Source organism: Mizuhopecten yessoensis, unplaced genomic scaffold (genome assembly GCF_002113885.1).
Source record: "Mizuhopecten yessoensis strain PY_sf001 unplaced genomic scaffold, ASM211388v2 scaffold5979, whole genome shotgun sequence".
In the NCBI taxonomy this organism is placed as follows: domain Eukaryota; kingdom Metazoa; phylum Mollusca; class Bivalvia; order Pectinida; family Pectinidae; genus Mizuhopecten; species Mizuhopecten yessoensis.
Window position 1 is genome coordinate 296,990 of NW_018406319.1, and position 22,818 is coordinate 319,807.

Genomic DNA, 22,818 nt, shown 5'->3' on the forward strand with positions numbered 1-22,818 from the left:
TTGGGTTATTGCGACATCGTATTTATCTGACAGATTGATTCACTCTTGGGTTAGTGCGACATTGTGTTTATCTGACAGATTGATGCACTCTAGGGTTAGTGCGACATCGTGTTTATCTGACTGATTGATTCACTCTTGGGTTAGTGCGACATTGTGTTTATCTGACCGATTGATGCACTCTAGGGTTAGTGCAACATCGTGTTTATCTGACAGATTGATTTACTCTTGGGTTAGTGCGGCATCGTGTTTATCTAACAGATTGATTCACTCTTGGGTTAATGCGACATCGTATTTATCTGACAGATTGATTCACTCTTGGGTTAGTGCGACATCGTGTTTATCTGACAGATTGATTCACTCTAGAGTTAGTACGACATCGTGTTTATCTGACAGATTGATTCACCCTAGGATTAGTGCGACATCGTATTTATCTGACAGATTGATTCACTTTGGGTTAGTGCGACATCGTATTTATCTGACAGATTGATTCACTCTTGGGTTAGTGCGACATCGTGTTTATCTGACTGATTGATTCACTCTAGAGTTAGTGCGACATCGTGTTTATCTGACAGATTGATTCACCCTAGGATTAGTGCGACATCGTATTTATCTGACAGATTGATTCACTCTAGGGTTAGTACGACATCGTATTTATGTGACAGATTGATTCACTCTAGGGTTAGTGCGACATCGTGTTTATCTGACTGATTGATTCACTCTAGTGTTAGTGCGACATCGTGTTTATCTGACAGATTGATTCACCGACATCGTGTTTATCTGACAGATTGATTCACCCTAGGATTAGTGCGACATCGTATTTATCTGACCGATTGATTCACTCTAGGGTTAGTACGACATCGTATTTATGTGACAGATCGATTCACTCTAGGGTTAGTGCGACATCGTATTTATCTGACAGATTGATTTACTGTTGGGTTAGTACGACATCGTATTTATCTGAGAGATTGATTCACTCTTGGGTTAGTGCGACATCGTATTTATCCGACAGATTGATTCACTCTTGGGTTAGTGCGACATTGTGTTTATCTGACCGATTGATGCACTCTAGGGTTAGTACGACATTGTGTTTATCTGACAGATTGATTCACTCTTGGGTTAGTGCAACATCGTGTTTATCTGACAGATTGATTCACTCTAGGGTTAGTACGACATCGTATTTATGTGACAGATTGATTCACTCTAGGGTTAGTGCGACATCGTATTTATCTGACAGATTGATTCACTCTAGGGTTAGTAAGACATTGTTTTTATCTAACAGATTGATTCGCTCTTGGGTTAGTAAGACATTGTATTTCACTAACAGTTTTATACACTCTAGGTAAATACGGCATAGCATTTCACTTACAGTTTGATTAACTGATGGGTAAGTACGACATTGTATTTCATTGAACGGTCCATTAACTATTAGGTTACTACAACATTGTATTTTACAGACAAATTGATTAACTGTTGTTCGGACGATATTGCATTTTACTGGCATATCGATTTACTGTTGGCTTAGCACGACAATGTATTTTTAATGGCAGATTGATTTACTGTTGGCTTAGCACGGCAATGTATTTTACTGGCAGATTGATTTACTGTTGGCTTAGCACGGCAATGTATTTTACTGGCAGATTGATTTACTGTTGGCTTAGCACGACAATGTATTTTACTGGCAGATTGATTTACTGTTGGCTTAGCACGGCAATGTATTTTACTGGCAGATTGATTTACTGTTGGCTTAGCACGGCAATGTATTTTACTGGAAGATTGATTTACTGTTGGGTAAGCACGACAATGCATTTTACTTGCAGATTACTATATCAATTTAGCGGGATATGGCCTCGGATAATAAATACCCTCAAACAACTTTGCTTAACGGACAAATAGAAAATCATATTTATATAAATTATTCCTTAGTTTTTAGATCACTAGACGCCAAAGTGCTGGTTTGTCTTGCGTTGTCTGTCATTGTCAACCTTCTTTTCGAAGGACTTCATTTTAGAAACAATACGGTATAAAGTCAAGATAGTCAGCTGCATTTCAATGAAGTAAATGTAAGAGATTAACTAATTCGTTCAAGTAAATTACGTTGACCCACTTCCAAGGTTGCATTGGTCATACAATGTATAAGTTAAAAACGTGTTATTGTTCAGAATTATAAACGTTAGAATCTTGTTATTTGGCAATCAAATGGATCAGGTGGAAACCGATTAAATTCGTCAAATCAATTAAGTGTGGAGGGATGCTATTTGGCATGTGCCTATTGATGCTGATGGAAACCCTGAACAGTACTCTTACGTCTAATTTAACTTTTTTAAGCAGTGTCTATTATTACATGTATAATGACAGTAGGATTTGTTCAAATACTTAATTCAATAAACAGAATATTTCTGATTAATCTGTATTACGGATATAGATTCGCAGGTGCGTAAAAGATGAAGTAACTTAAATCTTTTTCCGGCGGAGAGTTACCTCCCCTGTCAGGGTATTCATGTCTCATTTTGATTTCTCTGTACCTATAATTCTAAGATAGCAGCGTCTATACACCGTGGGATTAACAGTGAACACAGCTCCAAGTTCGACACCCGTGGATTATGTTTTTATTTGAGGTTATTGTTTTGCTCAAATACTCGAACTTCGAGCAAATAAAAGTCTACGTCATGCATCGCAAGCTATAATTTATATAGAACAATTCTTTGGAAACTTACAATATGACTTAATAGTGACCTTAGCACAGTTTCTTTCAGATTGATGGCATCGTTTATCTTAAGTAAGTACGTTAATGTAAACTACAGTGACAGTTCAACATCAACACAAAACGCTTGGCTTACCCTTGTGTTTATAATTCTCGAGAGTGGCGATAAAAAGCTATTCGTCTCCTATTCGTTTTCTCTCTCTCAGTTTTTAAACTATATGATGTATTTTTGGTTTATATGAATAACAAGTGTTAAGACTGTGTTATCACAAAGCTGAGGGGATTTGTACGCGAACACAGATTCTTTTATAATGATATTTATTTATTTTAAAAAACACACAAAAACACAGGTGCAAAATTATATTCCGGCCCTAACGGGAAAACCAAACTCTTCTACCCCTGCTAGTCACAAGATATCAACAGACGTTTATGTAGGATGTTTATCGGCTCCATAGAGAATGTAATAACATTTATCGGACATTGTTAATGGTTTCACGATTCCCAAGCAAACTTGATCAGATACTTGATCTATGGCGGAACAAATCCGACATCAGATACTGGAAAAAACTGTGAGATTGTGATCAGGCTGAAAACCCCCACATTGAGCTATTTGAATTTCGTTTGATAGATATTGACGGATTAATCGTAAGACTCGTCAAAGTAGAACAAGCATTGGGAAATTGTAGACCTTGTCAGACAAATTCAAAAACAAGATGTCTGAATTTAGTAAGTAGATGAATATTAACTAAACAGGTGTTCGACTGTTAAGTTCAAGAAGGCAGCACCAGTTATTTCATTATGTATCAGAGACGGAGGAGAACGAGGGATGGCTGAACGCTTCACCCATAGGTAAAAGCTAATAGCGGACGACATTAAGTTGATCGCATACATCGGATCAGCTGTAAGCGTCACTCTTATTGCTATCCCACGGCAGGGATCGTGAACACTGAGACACGATCCAGTACTTGTGTAAGGGATCAGAAGCCCTGCTTCAGAAGTTAGAGAGGCGAGCTGCCACGATGTCTAAAGGGGATTCGTAACCCAAAATATGATAGACAAATTAGTTATTTGTATTGGAATATCAACGGAGCTCTAGTATTGGATTATTAGACATTTCTGTTCCTATTTTGTTTCGGTACGTTTGACAATGTATGTCTTTGAGAACGTCTGAAAACGTTCATATATCAATACCGGGTTTTAAATGTAACTATATTTCGACTATCGTCCTTGACAAAAACTGTGAAATTAAAACATCAGTTTCCTGCGGATTACTTTAGTGCCACTTATATAAGGCACGATAAAATATTAAGGCTCAAAATGAATATATCTTTGAAAATGGCAGTGATATTTTCATGTTTAGCGCACATGATATACCCCAGACAAGTCTGTGTTTAATCAACGATACCAATGTGACAAAGTCTATACATTGTGAAATGATATTTCAGAATACTCTAAATGTTCTTAGAAATGGGGTTTATACCGATATATCGATACAATGTATTCCCCAAATATACGCATTTCAAATTCTAATTTCAAGGAAATTTATCGCGTACAGATGACACCAGCTAATTATCAAGGTTGCCGATAGGTAATTGTAAAACAGATGTTACCAACTATTGTCTAGGTACAGAAAAGTGATTGTAAACGTGCATAATAATGCTGACAACATTTACTCATTCGAAAACGTCAAGCATAGACGTTTTTAACAATGTTCCATCTTACAAACAAATACCATAATGTAGTATTTAGTATTAGTTATTGCTTATGTATATTAAAGTAAATATTGATTTGTTGTTACTGTTTCTGTTAGATCACGCTGTACCCGGTAACAAGTAAGGGGTGAAACTAGCGTTATAGTATCTCACACGAAAGTCTGTTTTTGTGAGTGTTCTCCTCTGCTATACCTGTTGTTTACAGGGTGTCTTAATAAGATAGTTACAACATTTAAATGGAAAGGTTCCCACCTGTGTGTATCAAACAGTTAAATTTTAAACTCAGACCACCGTGTTTTAATGCACGGACATGTCTACAGTCTATTCTAAAATTAAAAAATAGGGGGCTTGCCTGTCGCTTGGCAGAATTTTGAAAGAAATATCTTGCCTTTCCCCATACTGATAAAAATCAGTAAATTATACCGAATTGAAACTGCATCAATGGTGTTTATTGAATAGATAATAGTATCAGTACAACGAAACTGACAAAGTGAAAGATATATTCTAAGTTTGTGGTTCGCTTTTGCCACGCATAGACATGCTGTCAGCAAGTATCGTGCTGTATTAAACAAAACGTTTTATGTAAACGTCATGTTATTCGTGATGATTCACTAGTCATGATACACGAAAAAAATAAAATAAAAAAAATAACAGGCTTCCTGCACTTGTTGTCTCCCTGAGACTGAAAGTCATGAAAAGGTTTTGGATGGCTTGTATTATGTGTACATGGTTTGACTAGTCAATGGATCGCTTAAAAGCGATCACTCTCCAAACTTACATACAACATCGTGACATATTTTACGTACATTGTTTGCGAATGAAGTAAAACCTCGGTACATATGACCAAACTGATCAATCTTATTGAAGATGAAAACACCCGGCCAAACCAACATGTTTGCTTCTACTTTCAGCTCAGCGTGGAAGCGTACGTCTTGCGGAAGGTCCATCGGTGTCAGAGGGACGTCTGGAGATGTACTACAATGAACAGTGGGGAAGTGTGTGCGGGAAACACTTCACCCTTAACGAGCTAATAGTGTCTTGTAGACAGATGGGTTTCAGGTATGGTTATACTTACACTTTTTCTCATGGAATGGTAAGGATGTTTTAAAAGTGGAAGTTTCACTTTATTTCATAAAAAGATCAAGTTTTTTTATACTTATTTCATAAACAGGTCAAGATCATACTAAACTGTATTAACAGTTCAAAGTCATGCTAATCTCCGAAACCAGTGATGGCTCGAGTGAATCTTAGGAACGGTCAAGGAGTTTCAGTAATAGGTCAAGGCTGATTAATTCTATAAGTATGAGGATGTTAAATTGAATTTGATAAACAGATCAAGTATGTTTTACTGATGTTCACAAAAAAGTCAAGATTATGTATGTTTTCATGAACATGTAAAGAGTATGCTTAATCTCAAAATCAAAATATTGAGGGAATGTCGAATCTCTTTTATATCATTTTATGTCAGTTTGAAGCGAAACATTTGCAGTTCAACCTTCATTTACATAATAAATATATGTTCTTTAGAAATGTATTAATGGTATTGTATTGTTTTATTGTTATTTTTAGACAGGGGAGCTATGATTTCGGATTTAATGTGGGCACGGGACCGGTATGGGGCCCATTCTATTGCTCTGAGTCTAGGACCGAGAGTAGCCTGTTGGACTGTCGACATAGTATGGACGACGGTGATATAGAATGTAACCACGGACAGGATGTGTGGGTGGTCTGTCAGCCGGACACAGTGCCCACCACACCAAGTGCCGCCGAGGGTACGCTAATAACTTACTGAATGTGTTAGGTACTGAGTTGTAGATATGGATTATTGAGTATATTAACTGCATTAAAGCTTACTTCTATAGGTTTTAATAACAATAATTTTACATCACAAGTAATCAGCAATTCCATTTTAGTTGTTATACATGTATGTCATTTGTTTAAGTATGGTTTTCATGGTTACTATCTGTTACGAGAAAAGAGTCATACCATCAATTGCCATTCGTTTGGTTTATAAGCCTTTTGGATAACAAAAAACTAGTATTTGTTTCATCTTGAAAGTTTCATAATGTATTTTACGACCATCATGGACATGGTTTTCTGGCGACGGCCTCGGAGTAACTCAGGTTTTGTGTCTTTCCAGGTGATGTTCGTCTCATTAATACCAAGGACGGTACAGTCGGAGCTGGGAGAGTAGAAATCTACCACAATGATGTCTGGGGAACAGTGTGTGATGACAACTTTGATCAGGATAATGCACTTGTCGTATGTAGACAGTTAGGGTACAGGTAAGTCACGTGTCGTATGTAGACAGTAAGGGTACAGGTAAGTCAGGTTTCGTATGTAGACAGTTAGGATATAGGTAAGTCACGTGTCGTATGTAGACAGTTAGGGTACAAGAAAGCCACGTGTCGTTTGTAGACAGTTAGGGTACAGGTAATTCACGTGTCGTATGTAGACAATTAGGGTACAGGTCATCCACGTGTCGTATGTAGACAGTTAGGGTACATGTAAGTCACGTGTCGCATGTAGACAGCTAGGGTACAGGGCATCCACGGGTCCTATGTAGACAGTTAGGGTACAGGTCGTATGTAGACAGTTAGGGGACAGGTCAATCACGTGTCGTAGGTAGACCGTTATGATTCAGGTAATCCACGTGACGCATGTAGACAGTTAGGGTACAGGTCAATCACGTGTCGTAGGTAGACCGTTATGATTCAGGTAATCCACGTGACGCATGTAGACAGTTAGGGTACAGGTAATTCACGGGTCGTATGTAGACAATTAGGGTACAGGTAAGCCACGTGTCGTATGTAGACAGCTAGGGTCCAGGTCATCCACGTGTCGTATGTAGACAGTGAGGGTACAGGTAAGTCACGTGTCGTATATAAGCAGTGTACAGGTAATCCACGTGTCGTATGTGGACAATTAGGGTACAGGTAATCCACGTGTCGTGTGTAGACAGTTAGGATTCAGGTAATCCACGTGTCCTATGTAGACAGCTATGGTACAGGTCATCCACGTGTCGTATTTAGACAATTAGGGTACAGGTCATCCACGTGTAGTATGTAGACAGCTAGGGTACAGGGCATCCAAGTGTCCTATGTAGACAGTTAGAGACAGTTAGAATTCAGGTAATCCACGTGTCGTATGCAGACAGTTAGGATTAAGGTAATCCACGTGTCGTATGTGCACAGTTAGGGTACAGGTCAATCACGTGTCGTATGTAGACAATTAGGATACAGGTCATCCACGTGTCGTATGTAAACAGTTAGGGTACAGGTCAATCACGTGTCGTAGGTAGACCGTTATGATTCAGGTAATCCACGTGACGCATGTAGACAGTTAGGGTACAGGTCATCGACGTGTCGTATGTAGACAGTTAGGGTTCCGGTAATCCACGTGTCGTATGTAGACAGTTATGCTTCAGGTAATCCACGTGTCCTATGTAGACAGCTAGGGTACAGGTCATCCCCGTGTCCTATGTAGACAGTTAGAGACAGTTAGAATTCAGGTAATCCACGTGTCGTATGCAGACAGTTAGGATTAAGGTAATCCACGTGTCGTATGTGCACAGTTAGGGTACAGGTCAATCACGTGTCGTAGGTAGACCGTTATGATTCAGGTAATCCACGTGACGCATGTAGACAGTTAGGGTACAGGTCATTCACGTGTCGTATGTAGACAGTTAGGGAACAGGTAATCCACGTGTGGTATGGAGACAGTTAGGGAACATGTAAGTCACGTGTCGTATGTAGACAGTAAGGGTACAGGTAAGTCAGGTTTCGTATGTAGACAGTTAGGATATAGGTAAGTCACGTGTCGTATGTAGACAGTAAGGGTACAGGTAAGTCAGGTTTCGTATGTAGACAGTAAGGATATAGATAAGTCACGTGGCGTATGTAGACAGTTAGGGTACAGGGCAATCACGTGTCGTATGTAGACAGGTAGGGTACAGGTCGTATGTAGACAGTTAGGGGACAGGTCAATCACGTGTCGTAGGTAGACCGTTATGATTCAGGTAATCCACGTGACGCATGTAGACAGTTAGGGTACAGGTAAATCACGTGTCGTATGTAGACAGTTACGGTACAGGTAATCCACGTGTCGTATTTAGACAGCTAGGGTACAGGTAATCCACGTGTGGGATGTAGACAGTTAGGGTACATGTAAGTCACGTGTCGCATGTAGACAGCTAGGGTACAGGGCATCCACGGGTCCTATGTAGACAGTTAGGGTACAGGTAAGTCACGTGTCGTATATAAGCAGTTATATTGTCGAATGTAGACAGTTAGGGTACAGGTAAGTAGGTCATCCACGTGTCGTATGTAGACAATTAAGGTACAGGTCATCCACGTGTCGTATTTAGACAATTAGGGTACAGGTCATCCCCGTGTCGTATGTAGACAGTTAGGGTTCAGGTAATCCACGTGTCCTATGTAGCCAGCTAGGGTACAGGTCATCCACGTGTCCTATGTAGACAGTGAGGGTACAGGTAAGTCACGTGTCGTATATAAGCAGTGTACAGGTAATCCACGTGTCGTATGTGGACAATTAGGGTACAGGTAATCCACGTGTCGTATGTGGACAATTAGGGTACAGGTAATCCACGTGTGGTATGTAGACAGTTAGGGTACATGTAAGTCACGTGTCGTATGTAGACAGCTAGGGTACAGGGCATCCACGTGTCCTATGTAGACAGTTAGGGTACAGGTAAGTCACGTGTCGTATATAAGCAGTTATATTACTAGTAAGTCACGTTCCTTATATAGATATAACACAGGTAATGCACGTGTATAATGCAGACAGAGAACGTTTAAGTCGCGTGCGTATAGAATATAAATAGCTAGGATACAGGTAAGTCACATGTGTAGACAAAATGTAAGACACGAATGCCCGCCAACCCGCCCCCGAAGACGGTTAATTGCTGACAAGGAATCTTGTTGAAAAAGCAATATCTGACTTATGTATAGAAACAGTGTTATTAGCCTTGACATCATGAACCTGAACTCATCCAAGGTATTTTTATGCTTGAGCTTTGTATAAACGTTGATGACTATGAATCTCGAGGGGACGGTATNGTAGGGGGAACGGGGAAAGGAGATATGGAGGCGAGGGAACGGTAGGGGGAACGGGGAAAGGAGATATGGAGGCGAGGGAACGGTAGGGGGAACGGGGAAAGGAGATATGGAGGCGAGGGAACGGTAGGGGGAACGGGGAAAGGAGATATGGAGGCGAGGGAACGGTAGGGGGAACGGGGAAAGGAGATATGGAGGCGAGGGAACGGTAGGGGGAACGAGGAAATGAGATGTGGAGGCGAGGGAACGGTAGGGGGAACGGGGAAAGGAGATATGGAGGCGAGGGAACGGTAGGGGAACGGGGAAAGGAGATATGGAGGCGAGGGAACGGGACAAGATGAAACATACATGGGAAATACTAGTTTATATCGGATGGATGTGCATTTTAAGAGGTTAATACATAGAGTGAAACAATTATTATTTGATATGACATAAACTGATTTTCTTGACCTGTGCGTTAGATTAGTCGTACTTGCTCTGAAAAAGTCTTTATTGTTGCATAGCTATACTTATAGGTATGAGGTTCAAGATGCGTACTGGAATGGTCGGTCCAATAGTTTTCAATACTTTTCTTGTGTCCATCGTTCTGTTCGCCCTATATGTAACGAGGTATTTGTCACACCATTCACTTGCCAATAATCATAAATTGATAAAAACCGTAACATCATTTTAACGTTCTATCACTGTTGGCAGTGGTGCCATAACGGTTCGCGGAGAAGGGTTTTACGGCCAGGGAAGCGGACCAACATGGATGGATGACGTCAACTGTAACGGGGACGAGAGTCAGTTGGCAAATTGTCCCTTTGCGGGATGGGAAGTGGAAGACTGTTCTCACGGGGAGGATGTAGGAGTTGAATGTGAGACGTACGACGCTACCTCCACCACTACTACGCCAACACCACCTGATGGTGAAGGTATTGCCATTGATTATCCCGTGGTCACTTTCTAAATCCTAACATATAATGCTTCATTTACCTTGAACTTCATCAACCACAAGCGCCATTCACCATGTTTTTGATATTTAAGCAAATAACACAAGCGCTTAAGTAAAGATGAACAAGTGTTGTTACAATATTCTTTCAATATCCAGGTTAGCGACGCAGGCGTTCTAGGCCCCTTGTTTGCTACATGTATATACGGTATAACTCCCAAAATATTCCTGGTAATTCCTTAATAGATAAAGGAATTAATCCCTATTACTTAGATTAGTGCATACTTGGAACAATTTTCCGGAGTTTCCGGTTACCGCTTAACTCATTCACCCCTGTAACTGGATAATGAACTATTCCAACCTTTGTATTAGAAGAGTTCAAATGTGCACTCAGGGATGAATGAGTTAAAAAAATAATTCCAAAATAGACTAGACAGACAGTCGTTTATAAAGAATTCAAGGCTCCAATTGAAGCAGGGATTTGAGCCTCATGCAGAAGACCTTTTTAAATCTGAAATCAGAAAAAATGTCCATAATGATTGTAAGTGGCCGCGGAGGCCAAGTGGTTAAGGCGTCTGACGTTCTGCTACTTTGAGACCTACGTGGGGCAGTCGCAAGGTACTGGCCGTTGGTTTTTTTTATTCGGGAACTCCGACTTTCCTCCACCACCAAAACCTGGAACGCCCTTAAATGATCATATATGTTGATAAGACGTAAAAACCCCACAAAGTATGATATTTCATTTTTTTCTTCAACTAGGACAAATCCGACTGGTGAATGGCGACTCTCATTTTGAAGGCCGGGTCGAGGTTTACCACTCTGGATCCTGGGGCACAGTATGTGACGACGGATGGGACAACAATGATGCTATGGTGGTCTGTCGACAATTAGGATACGGGTAATTGTTTACATTAACCATAGGCCTGTATACCACAGTTGTATCGTCAATAGCTGGACAGCAGTCATATATGGCATTTTCAAGTAACCATAACAACAATTGCCAGGTTGGTGGTTTTTCTCTGGGAATTCCGGCTTTCCTCCACTACCACGTCCTCAAATGACCATAGCTGTTAGCAGGACGTAATACATAAATAAAACCATAGCAATAACAAAACAAGAAGTAATTAATAAAAAAGGGCGATTCAGAATATTTTCAAAATTATTGATATCAGTATTGAAATCAGCTGACTTATTTACCCAGAATTTGTACTCAAATTGAACTACTTTATTGATAAACCCCATTAAAACTATGCCATTTTATTATATGCGATCTTTATTTGTACAGTTTAAAGACTATAGTAAATCATCGCTCCACTTTTTTCCCATGCGGTTTCGGTTCCATCCCTCTTCCTTCAGGGTGGGTTGGTTGATAGACTTTTTAATAAAAAAAAAAAAAAAGAATAAATACGATCATTCGGATTGTAGTATTGAATGTAAACAGAAAGCTTTCCTATAGATTTTAGAAATGTTGATGTACAGAGAAGTACGATGTGACTGTAAGTGGTTGGGCATTTTACAATTTTAAGAGTTACAGGGTCTAACACGAACAGTTCACTTTTAATGTTATGGTTGCTTTTGTTGTTAATTGTATGTTCTAAACTAAAAGCAAGGAACTATTTCATCAAAATAATGAATAATGTAAACATGTAACAATCTCCGTTCATCACAATATTGTATTAATGACCCCCCCCCTCTCCCTACATTGAAATGTGCCTGCATATCTATTGAACTTCAACCACGCATGTCTTTATTGAACTTGAAGTTGGCATACATGTAACTTTCTTGAACTTGAAGAGTGCATATTTTTTTTAACTTGAAAAGTGCATGTCTTTATTGAACTTGAAGTTCGCATACATGTAACTTTCTTGAACTTGAAGAGTGCATATTTCTTTTAACTTGAAAAGTGCATATCTTTATTGAACTTAACGCGTGCATGTCTTTATTGAACTTGAAGAGTGCATGTCTTTATTGATCTTATAGCGTGTCTGAATAATTTTTAGGGGCGGTACATTCACGCGAGAAGCAAGCTTTGGAGAGGGAAGGGAGCCAACATGGATGGACGATGTGGCATGCGTTGGAACAGAGTCAAGATTAGATGAGTGTCCGTTTTCAGGATGGGGGATTGAGAACTGCGGACACAGTGAGGACGCGGGTGTCAGATGTACACCTCCGCCGTCAACACAGGAACCACCAACCACCACGCCACGAGGTAGATATTGTAACATATGTACTCGTCATGATTGTGAGAATCACGAATCAGCTGGTTTTCTGGAAAAAAGGAAATGCCATAATGAAATGCCACACAAATTGGATTTATATTTGTTCTTAATAACTTTCTTTTAAACGTACCAGATTTGAGGAAAAACAAAAGAAATCTTATTATTTTAATTCTAACTGTAGTATTCTATAAGAGTATAGCAACAATACTTTTGTCTGGGAACACGCTCTCCAGAAACTATATAATGTTTTCAAAACGATTGACGCGCTTCCTAAAAATACCCACATTTGTGATATTTTCACAACAAGCTCGACTGACACACATCTTAATGAGAGCTTAAAATAATTCAAGTTATCTGTAATGTTACAGGGATTTTTGAATACTTAATCCATGTGAAAATCCCATTTTGATCATCGAATATGTTTTACTTTATAGTCTCATATTTCAGAAAGTATCCAAAGATCAAACAGTTTTTGTGGACGATTTTAAAGTTATCCTGTGAATGGTTTTCAGAATATAATAGTATTATAATTTCTGATGATGATTTTGACGACAAAGTATAGCGACTTCAAACTGGAGAGATAATCATTTTACATAAGTAACGTCAAACCAGTTTGTTTGTTTAAACTAAGCGACGATTTTGGGATGGGATGGTATTTACGACGGCCCAAGCTATCGTATTGAGAGTCAAAGAAGGACTCTGCTCGTTTGAAAGGTGTTACTGCAAAATCCCTTACGGTAAAAATTACGACAAATCAAGTTCCATTTGAGGAGGCTCGACATTGTTTTGCAATAGCTTAGTGAAGTCTTAAAGAGATGATTAAAGACTTCTAATTTACATGTAGAAAAATATCCTTTCACTTAACATGCGCAATAGAATGCTTTTAGGTTAGATGCGTTTTAGAGAGTAGAGGAAGTACTTTCTTCTCTCGAAAATACTATTAAGGCACATGACCAGAAAGGCACACGGAAAACCGCATGGTGAGCACCTGAATATGAATTAGTCTTCAATTGAAGTTGTCTTATATATATTTGTTCTGTTTGTTATCGATTGTTAGCTGCATTGGGTACATATATATTACAACCGTGTTTCAGGAGGTGACGGGAGAGTACGTTTGGTAGGAGGGTCAAATGACCGAGAGGGGCGCGTGGAGGTGTTCCACGATAATGAGTGGGGGACGATCTGTGACGATTACTGGGACACTGTAGACGCTACGGTCGTGTGTAGGATGCTTGGATACACGTAAGTTCACTCATTGTGTATCATACTGCCTTCCATGTATTATATTTTATATTTGTAAACAATTTATCTTATTTTTGTTTTTGTTTTTATAAAAATGGATAAATACAGATATGTATGTATAATAAGCAGAGTAACGTTAACTCCATAGCTTCTTACGACATGCTTATACCAAGTCTCCATAAAGAAAAAGCTTAACACTAATAAATTATATTCAGGGATAGATTGTTTTACCTCATTTAGCAAGTTGCATAAATATTTCAAGGAAAAGTGCATAGAGCTAAAAAAAGGTCAAAGAGGGGTGTCATTTTAGGATTAATTGTATAGAAATGTTTTTATGCATTTCGGATTTTCATACAATCATAGCAAATGTGGTTGACACAAAGGTCCATTTGCCAACACCTGCTATAAGAAATATAAGTAAATAGTAAATTACGAAAAGGCGCGTTCAGCATAAGGAGTTCATGATCAGATAGTCTGATTTGAGGATGTTACCGACTTTCAGTCAAATAATTAATTACACTACACAATGATGAAGTACCTTGACTCTCCAGTGTCGTCTAGTACTGCTTTGATCAGCTTGAGAACACTACTGAACGCAACTGTAAACACTTGTAAGTTGTGAACTACGTGGATATTATGCATATGTTACTATACAAACTCAAATGTATGAGCTGATATTGTGACCAGTGATTAATTACTTTTCACACTGTTTTGCATTTATATACCTTAAGTAGATTTTGATAACGTCTGAGGGAACACCCTCACTACCACACAACATAGAGCTACACATGTAGACGCTACCAATCTAACTTTACAACTTATGGTTTTTTTTTGGTGTTTTAATGAATTGAGGAAGTTTTATATGTGGTGCTTTCTAGCATTTTTTTTTAACATTTGGCTACAAAAGATTGTTAATATGATTTATACAGCTGCTTTTCTCACAAATCAACATAGTTATAGTGAAGCTGTACGTTTTATGTGAAATGCATAGATGCTGTCTATTAATATGTCTTTGTAACACTTTACAGACATGACGTCCAAATTAAAGATAAGATTTGCATGCACATATGACAAATTTGCGGTCATGTAGATCATACAGATGAGACATAGATTATATATTTATTACAATGCATGTTCACCCTACTGAATCTTGCAGAGAAGGGATTCACAAGACAGAGGGCTATTTTGGTGCCGGAACTGGCCAGATTTGGTTGGACAATGTTCAGTGTACTGGAAGCGAGACAGACATTGGTTTGTGCGAACACAGAGGCTGGGGAATCGAGGATTGCGGTCATAGTGAAGATGCGGGTGTTATTTGCACAGGTACATCCTAACTGGTCACTCACTAGAGAGGACCAATACTTCCTGTTCACAAACAATACTCTGTCACTAAGTAACACTCAAGCACAATGTTTCTCTTTATTTCACTTAAAAATATTTTATTAAATCAAATGATTCAATGGGAATTGGGCAACAGGCTATGCGTATACAAGCCTTCTCCCTTGGGTTACATACATTTCAAACAATAACATAAATATAATTTATACATTAACATATTAGCACTGGCTTGGAACATGAAATAATACTTAATACTTAATACTTAATAGTCTCTATCTATCTCTGAACAAAGCAAAATTAAAAATTAAAAAATTAAAATTACTGAGGTAAAACAAATACAGTTTTTTTTCCTTTTTTCTTCTTTACATAGTAACCAGTATGTATAAAATATATTTCAAAACGGAAAGCCATGTGTGTATACTGCATTTGTAAATAATCATTTTTCATAAATTTTACAACATATATTAATATCAAAACCTGTAACATCTATTCAATACAGTAAATATCAAATATTATTAGTTGAATAATTTATAACACCAACTAGTTCTTCATCACCACTCCTACTCCAGATAACAATTATAACTGGGCAGCACTAAAATGTCCATACCCACCACCACCACTGTGTGCTTACCCAGTCATTGACAATCCCGAGCAGGAGCCGTGTTGAAGGAGTATTCATGTAGACATGTATACATACACAGTGGGACTAGAATTAAGTTATTTCAAAATCTGTTAGTAGACTCAATATATTTCTGAACACATACACAAATAGCAGAATTAGGATCATGACTAAGGTGGTTACTTTACCTAATTAGTATATTGATATTATTTACTTAATGTTTAATCAGGTTTAAGTCGAGATTTAAATGTAGGTTTAGTTGAATGTTAAGCTGCAAATGAGACAGAGAATCTAATAGAATTTGTCTTTGGGTTATATACCTAGAGCAGGATAGAAAGAAGTGATCCACATCTTCGTCATGGTTGCCACAGATACAGGAAGGACTATTAGTAAGATGGTCTCTAAAAAGATCAGAATTTAATTGACTTGCATGGTTTCTAAGTTGACATAAAATGACGTTAAAAGGTCTAGTCCCTCCATATTTAAAAGCATTTGTACATGTATCCTCAGCATTAGGAAGAATGGCATGATGGACGAGTTGCTTTTTAAGTTCACTTACCACCTCAAAGTATAATAATTACAATCGGATCTATTCCACCGAGACATCATACTAGGAAAGAAACTGTTAAAATATATACTAGTTCTGCAAATGGGTGTTTGAAATATACGTTGATGTCGGATATCATGAGTCACTAAGTCATTGTTTATAATATGTAAGGTTCAATGTTTTCAAACAGATAATTCGGGGTATGGCGGTTTGTTATTTAAAAAAAATAGCATAAGTTGCTGGTCATTTTCGCGTTTCTTTAGTGTATCCCATCCTAGTCCATTATAAATGACAGCATGACTGGTACCCCTACGTAATCCAGTAACTATTTTAGCAGCATCTAGCTGGATAGATTCAAAAAGATTGGATTCTGTCTGATTACAATTATTCCACAAAACACATGCATACTCAAGGTTTGGACGAATATAAGATGTGTATATTATTTCTAAAGATTTCCTGTCGAGCCTATACTTAAGTGATCTGAACAGATTCATTTTTTTTATATGATTTTTCATAAATAAAATTGATGTGGTCAGACCATGAACCATGACAATTAAGAAAAACTCCAAGATGTTTATGCTTTTTTACGATTGTCATAATGTTGTTAATGAATATAAGGTCAGGATGTAGTCCATCAGTATCATGTTTATTTAAAATTAGTAGGGCTTCTGTTTTGTTGGGATTAAAAAGTATACCCAATCTATTTGCCAACATAGATATTCTATTAAGATCATTATTTAAAATTTCAGCAGCAGCTATTTATCATTATCTATTAGCACAAATAATGAAGTATCATCAGCAAAAAATTAGACTGAATTTCTTTTTCTAAGTCATTAATATAAATACGAAATAGATATGGACCGAGGACCGAACCCTGTGGTACCGCAGCTGATAAAGTCTTCCATGAAGATTGAAATCCATCAATTACTACACGTTGCTGCCTATCAATTAAGTAATTAGAGAGCCAGTTAAGCACATTATCTCTAATGCCATACTTTTTTAATTTATATACAAGTCCATCATGCCAAACCCTGTCAAACGCTTTACTAACATCGCAAAAAACTAGTCTTGCTTCTTTTCTTCTATCAAGTTGTTTAAGTATCGTATCATATACTGTTAATAGCTGGTTCTCTGTAGAGTCTTCAGGGAGAAATCCAGATTATTTTTTGGAAATTATATTGTTTGTTGACTGATAATTGAATAGATATTTAAAAACTATCTTTTCAAGCATTTAACTAAATAATGGTGTGATAGAAATAGGTCCGTAATTAGATGGATCACTCCTCATCCCCTTGCCCTTAAATATAGAAGTACAACATTAGCATTTTTCCAGATTTGAGGTAAATAGCCAGATTCCAGAGATTTATTAAAAAGTATATGTGAAGGCTTAACAAGTGATTCAGATACACCTTTGATAAATTTAGGGTGAATTGAGTCAGGGACTGGGGCTTCTTGACATTTTTGAGATGGAGCTGGTCACATACATCTTGCTCAGTAATCATAATATTTGATGGTTGATGGGGGAAAGAAGGAATATTAGATGCGACGTCTTCAATAGTTTTATCAGTTGTAGAAATAGATGTGAAGAAAGAGTTAAATGATTCAGACTTATCTAAAGGATCTAATTTCAATTCGCCATTAATTTCCAAAGGATAATCAGTATCAGATTTGACTATTCGCCACAATTTTCACGGGGAAATGCTTTTGTCGGTAAGAGAGTTTTGTAATTTTGAAAGATAATTTTGTTTTGCATTTCTAATCATGGTAATAACTGTATTTCGTAGCTGTCTATATTTTCCCCATGAAGTGGGAGTATTAATTTGTTTAGCCTTTGAATGTTGTCTATTTCTCTGTCTCATTTTCAGGCGGATTTCATTATTCATCCATATTTTATCATTTGGTCTCATTACTACAGTCTCATGTGGTCTAAATTTGTCAATACATGTCTTTATTTTACTAGAAACAATTTCATTTAAAACTTCAATATTATCTGTGTTACTGAGCTCATCTTCCCAGTCAATTGCTGAAAGATAATGATTAGCATTAACAAAGTCTGCATTATCAAAATATATCAATGTATTTTTAAAAGCAGTTTTCCGAAGTGACTTGTATGAAATAGTTGCACTTATAGCACAGTGGTCACTAAAAGTTGGAGAATGAACAGCTACATTTAAGACTTTAATTGTATCATTTGTCAATATTATATCGAGGGGAGTTGATGATGTGGAGGTTATTCTAGTAGGTTCATTAATAATATTTTCCAATCCATATTTGGTCATTAATCTTTTAAGATGGGAATTAGGGATTAATTTCAACATATCCTGGTTAATATCACCGAGCGGAAATACACTTTTATTTAGATCACAGACTTTTTTTAAGGACTTCATCTAACTTGCTCCAGTAATTGGCTATAGAAACTGGAGCCCTGTATAAACACCCAACAAGTTTGTTTTGTAGTTTAATTTCTACCCATACAACCTCAACATCATCAGATTCAAGATCAGCTCTGCGTTTTGCATTAGTATTGTTTTATATATATATAAGAACACCTCCTGCTCGTCTGCGTCTATCATTTCGAAAAACAGTAGAAAATTTTTCAGTCAGAATATAATCATCTGCTATTGAAGTGTTTAGATGAGTCTCGCTAACACAGACAATATCACATTCTCCATCTTCAGCATCAATGATATCAATTTTGTTCCTTAGTGAACAAGTATTTATATGAAAGAGTGTAATATTGTCAGAAATATATTGGTCACTACTTGTATTAGGTCCTGGATTAGGATGCACATCTAGACATACCTGTAGGAGTATCCCTTTAACCGTGTATTGAAAGCTGATATTTACAATTGCTGAATTCAGAGACAGGAAGAGATCACAATATTGTAAATACATAGGTACATCTGATGCGGACCCCACAGGCTGGACACTGTACATGTACATCTGTTTAAAATCAATCATTATCGAATATGAAGAAAAACATGGAATGATATACACACGCCCAGACTATGGGTTCCGCAAGATGTAGATCTAACATGTAAAATAAATGCAATAATACGTCAAATAATGATTTGGAGTTCCAATCCAGTACTACTTGTAAGCTAATCATAGACATTGATATTGTTCGAAACGAATGTTTGTGCGGATACGGATTGTTATTGTTCGCACAATCGAGCATAAGTAAGAAATGAAAAATTAGTACAAAAAAGTAAACACAAAAACAAACAAGAAACATTACAGGTGTGATAAACACAATTTTTACCAAACGACAGCATATATGGTCCACGTGGAGAACATCTTGAGCCTGGTTTGATAACTTCATGACAGCTATATATAGACTTTCATGCTTTCAAAACGTTTGAGCGACTATGAGTAATACCAGAAACTATGCTCCTTACCATAGAATGGTATAGAGCGTTATAAACAGACATGAACTGAATGGCTCTGTACAAGAAAAGTTATGTATTTATGGTTCAGAAGCACTAGGCAGGTAACATAAATGCTACAACTGTAGCAATAACACGAGATGTTTTACTTGTATCCACATTTATCACTTCAAGTGGTCACCTACACAAGGCCAGTACTTCTGGTCGATACCAACAACCTACACACACGAATAATATTTCTGGTTGTCATCACACAACACAGTCATTTGGTCATTCTCCTGAAAAATAAAGCAAAACTCTGTTAATTTGAACCAAATAGATATCACACATATTATTGGACGTCGTCGATTGTTTGACGTTACAAGACGGAACACTACTGCGTTTCACATTTGCCTTAGGTTCGGTATTCTTCACCAGCCTATATGTTTGTTTGGTGTAACATGTACACGATTCCTATTAAGATCTATTTTATTGATACAGGTGGTGGCGGGGAAGGGGGTGTTAATATACGTCTGGTGAACGGTAACGCTGATTCCGGGCGAGTGGAGGTATTCCACGACGGTCGCTGGGGAACAGTTTGCGACGACTCATGGGATGACAATGATGCTGCTGTTGTTTGCCGGATGCTTGGACTAAGGTATGTATCTTTTTGTCCATAGAGCCGGCAAGTATTATAAGTCGAGAAAGAAATCAGACTAAGCTAAAGTATAACAGGATATGTAGATAATTTGATCAATTAAAAATCAACGCTTAGGAACACGTTACAACAATTGCTTTCTCCGTAACAGCTTTGTCTATTACCCCCTAGGATGTGATTATTTGTCATTACTTTAAGACTACATGTATTTAAAACGTTTTCAAACTTATTGGCGAATCGGTCGAGTGGTTAACACTCCGGCCTTCCACGCATGCGGCCGGGGTTCGATCTCTGAAGTCATTGTACGCGTGAATATTCAAAGAAAGTGTTTTTCTTCTGCCACACAACTCTAACTACAAATGTACCAAGGTGGAGTATACATTGATCGGGGTGGAGTTGCGGTAACTGTGCTGTAGCATTCAAGTGAGTTGGCACTGTGAATGATGCCGCTACAAACAGAACACATTATATCTCCAGTACATAGGGAGATATTAGCCAGGTGGCATAGGACTAGTAGTAAGCGCCTGATATGACAGCTCATGCCAATTCTCTCACATTGTATTGATCAATGTAAATGCTAATTGTATTAATTGTTATATCTATGTGCGGTAAAGCGCTTTAGAGTGGCTTATGTTAGCTAGATAGGGTGCTATCAAATATTGTATATTAGTATTATTGTTTATTAATTTAAGTGTAGAAAACAATACTCAACAACTTACATGCTTAAAATAGGACTCATCTATCATGTAACCTAATTGCAAAGGGTTCTGGTGATATTAATAGTATTAATTAGTTGACATATTAAGTCAATATTCAACATTAGTATACTGCAAAAGGTATGACGATAAATGTGAATCAGGATATCAGATGCTGGAATCCATTATTTTAATTACAATATTTGAAACATGGCAGAACACAAATAATTTCCTATATTGAGCGTTGGCGAGAAAAAAATCAAATCTTATGGAGTGAGATTCTTCAAAGTCTAACCCTCGATTTGAACGAACATCAGACTAGACAACCGAGAACATTACCTTGTGTTACAATCCATTTAGAACAAAACTATCTTTCAATAAATTAAGCCCTGATACAACATAAACATAATTTGGATTGAATGAACTTGTAGATAATTGCAACAAACATAAAAATACATATTATTTAATATAGATGATACTGTAACTATGTGCCTTGTTGTTCAGCTTGCCAGGAGTGGCTCACAGGGAAGCTGCCTTTGGCCAAGGTGTAGAACCCACATGGATGGACGACGTGCAATGTACGGGAACAGAGTCGTCCATATTCGACTGTACGTTTGGTGGATGGGGAGTGGAGAACTGCGGACACAGCGAGGATGCAGGAGTGAGCTGCGGAAGCAGTGGTGGCAGTGGTGAGCTTGCTTGGCATACACAAGTTTGGATTCAAATTACCAGAAGGGTTCACTCTGATTTTCAGTATTTCAAAGTGCACAAATTATTAAAAGGCAATATTTTAAATATCTTCCCCATTCTTTTCATTCCAGTAGACATACGTCTTGTGAATGGCCCGACAAGACACGAGGGAAGGGTTGAGGTGAATCATGATGAGCGCTGGGGTACAGTTTGTGATGATGGATGGAACAATGCGGATGCCATGGTTGTCTGTAGGATGCTGGGATACAGGTGATTAAAATGCACTCATATAACGTTGGATGGATGTTGATATTGTAATAGTAATACATATGATTATTTTCGGGTTTTGTTGCGCTCTAGCGGTTTTTGGAGGATGAATGTTCATCAATCGAAGTATGGCAACAACAAGGACTAGTTATCAGTTTGTGGGAGATAGTACCAAGGACTGGTTATCAATATGTGGGAGATAGTACCAAGGACTGGTTATCACTATGTGGGAGATAGTACCAAGGACTGGTTATCAATATGTGAGAGATAGTACCAAGGACTGGTTATCTGTCTGTGAGAGATAGTACCAAGGATTGGTTATCTGTCTAAGTGAGATAGTCCTAAGGACTGGTTATCTGTCCGAGGAAGATAGTACAAAATACTGGTATCTGTCTGGGGGAGATCGTACCAAGGACTAGTTATCTGTCGGAGGAAGATAGTACAAAATACTGGTATCTGTCTGGGGGAGATGGAACCAAAGACTGCAAATCTGTCTGGGGGAGATCATACCAAGGACTGGTTATCTGTCTGGGGTAGATAGTACCAAGGACTGGTTATCAGTCTGAGAGAGATAGTACCAATGACTGGTTATCAGTCTGAGAGAGATATTACCAAGGACTGGTTATCTGTCTGAGAGAGATAGTACCAATGACTGGTTATCAGTCTGAGAGATATAGTACCAATGACTGGTTATCTGTCTGTTGGAGAGAGTAACAAGGACTGGTAATCTGTCTGAAGGAGATAGTACCAAGGACTGGT

General features: G+C 37.9%; 1 protein-coding gene across 1 annotated transcript in view; it reads left to right on the plus strand.

Moving 5' to 3' along the window:
- Nucleotides 1-22,818, plus strand: part of LOC110451389 — a 190,288-nt gene that overhangs the window by 29,868 nt on the left and 137,602 nt on the right. The window contains exons 2-12 of the mRNA XM_021499374.1: nt 5,325-5,472; nt 5,983-6,185; nt 6,554-6,698; nt 10,182-10,402; nt 11,179-11,317; nt 12,420-12,628; nt 13,733-13,880; nt 15,037-15,203; nt 20,251-20,407; nt 21,607-21,791; nt 21,924-22,062. Of these exons, the coding sequence (XP_021355049.1) occupies nt 5,325-5,472; nt 5,983-6,185; nt 6,554-6,698; nt 10,182-10,402; nt 11,179-11,317; nt 12,420-12,628; nt 13,733-13,880; nt 15,037-15,203; nt 20,251-20,407; nt 21,607-21,791; nt 21,924-22,062 (1,861 nt within the window). The remainder of the gene's footprint in view (nt 1-5,324; nt 5,473-5,982; nt 6,186-6,553; nt 6,699-10,181; nt 10,403-11,178; nt 11,318-12,419; nt 12,629-13,732; nt 13,881-15,036; nt 15,204-20,250; nt 20,408-21,606; nt 21,792-21,923; nt 22,063-22,818) is intronic.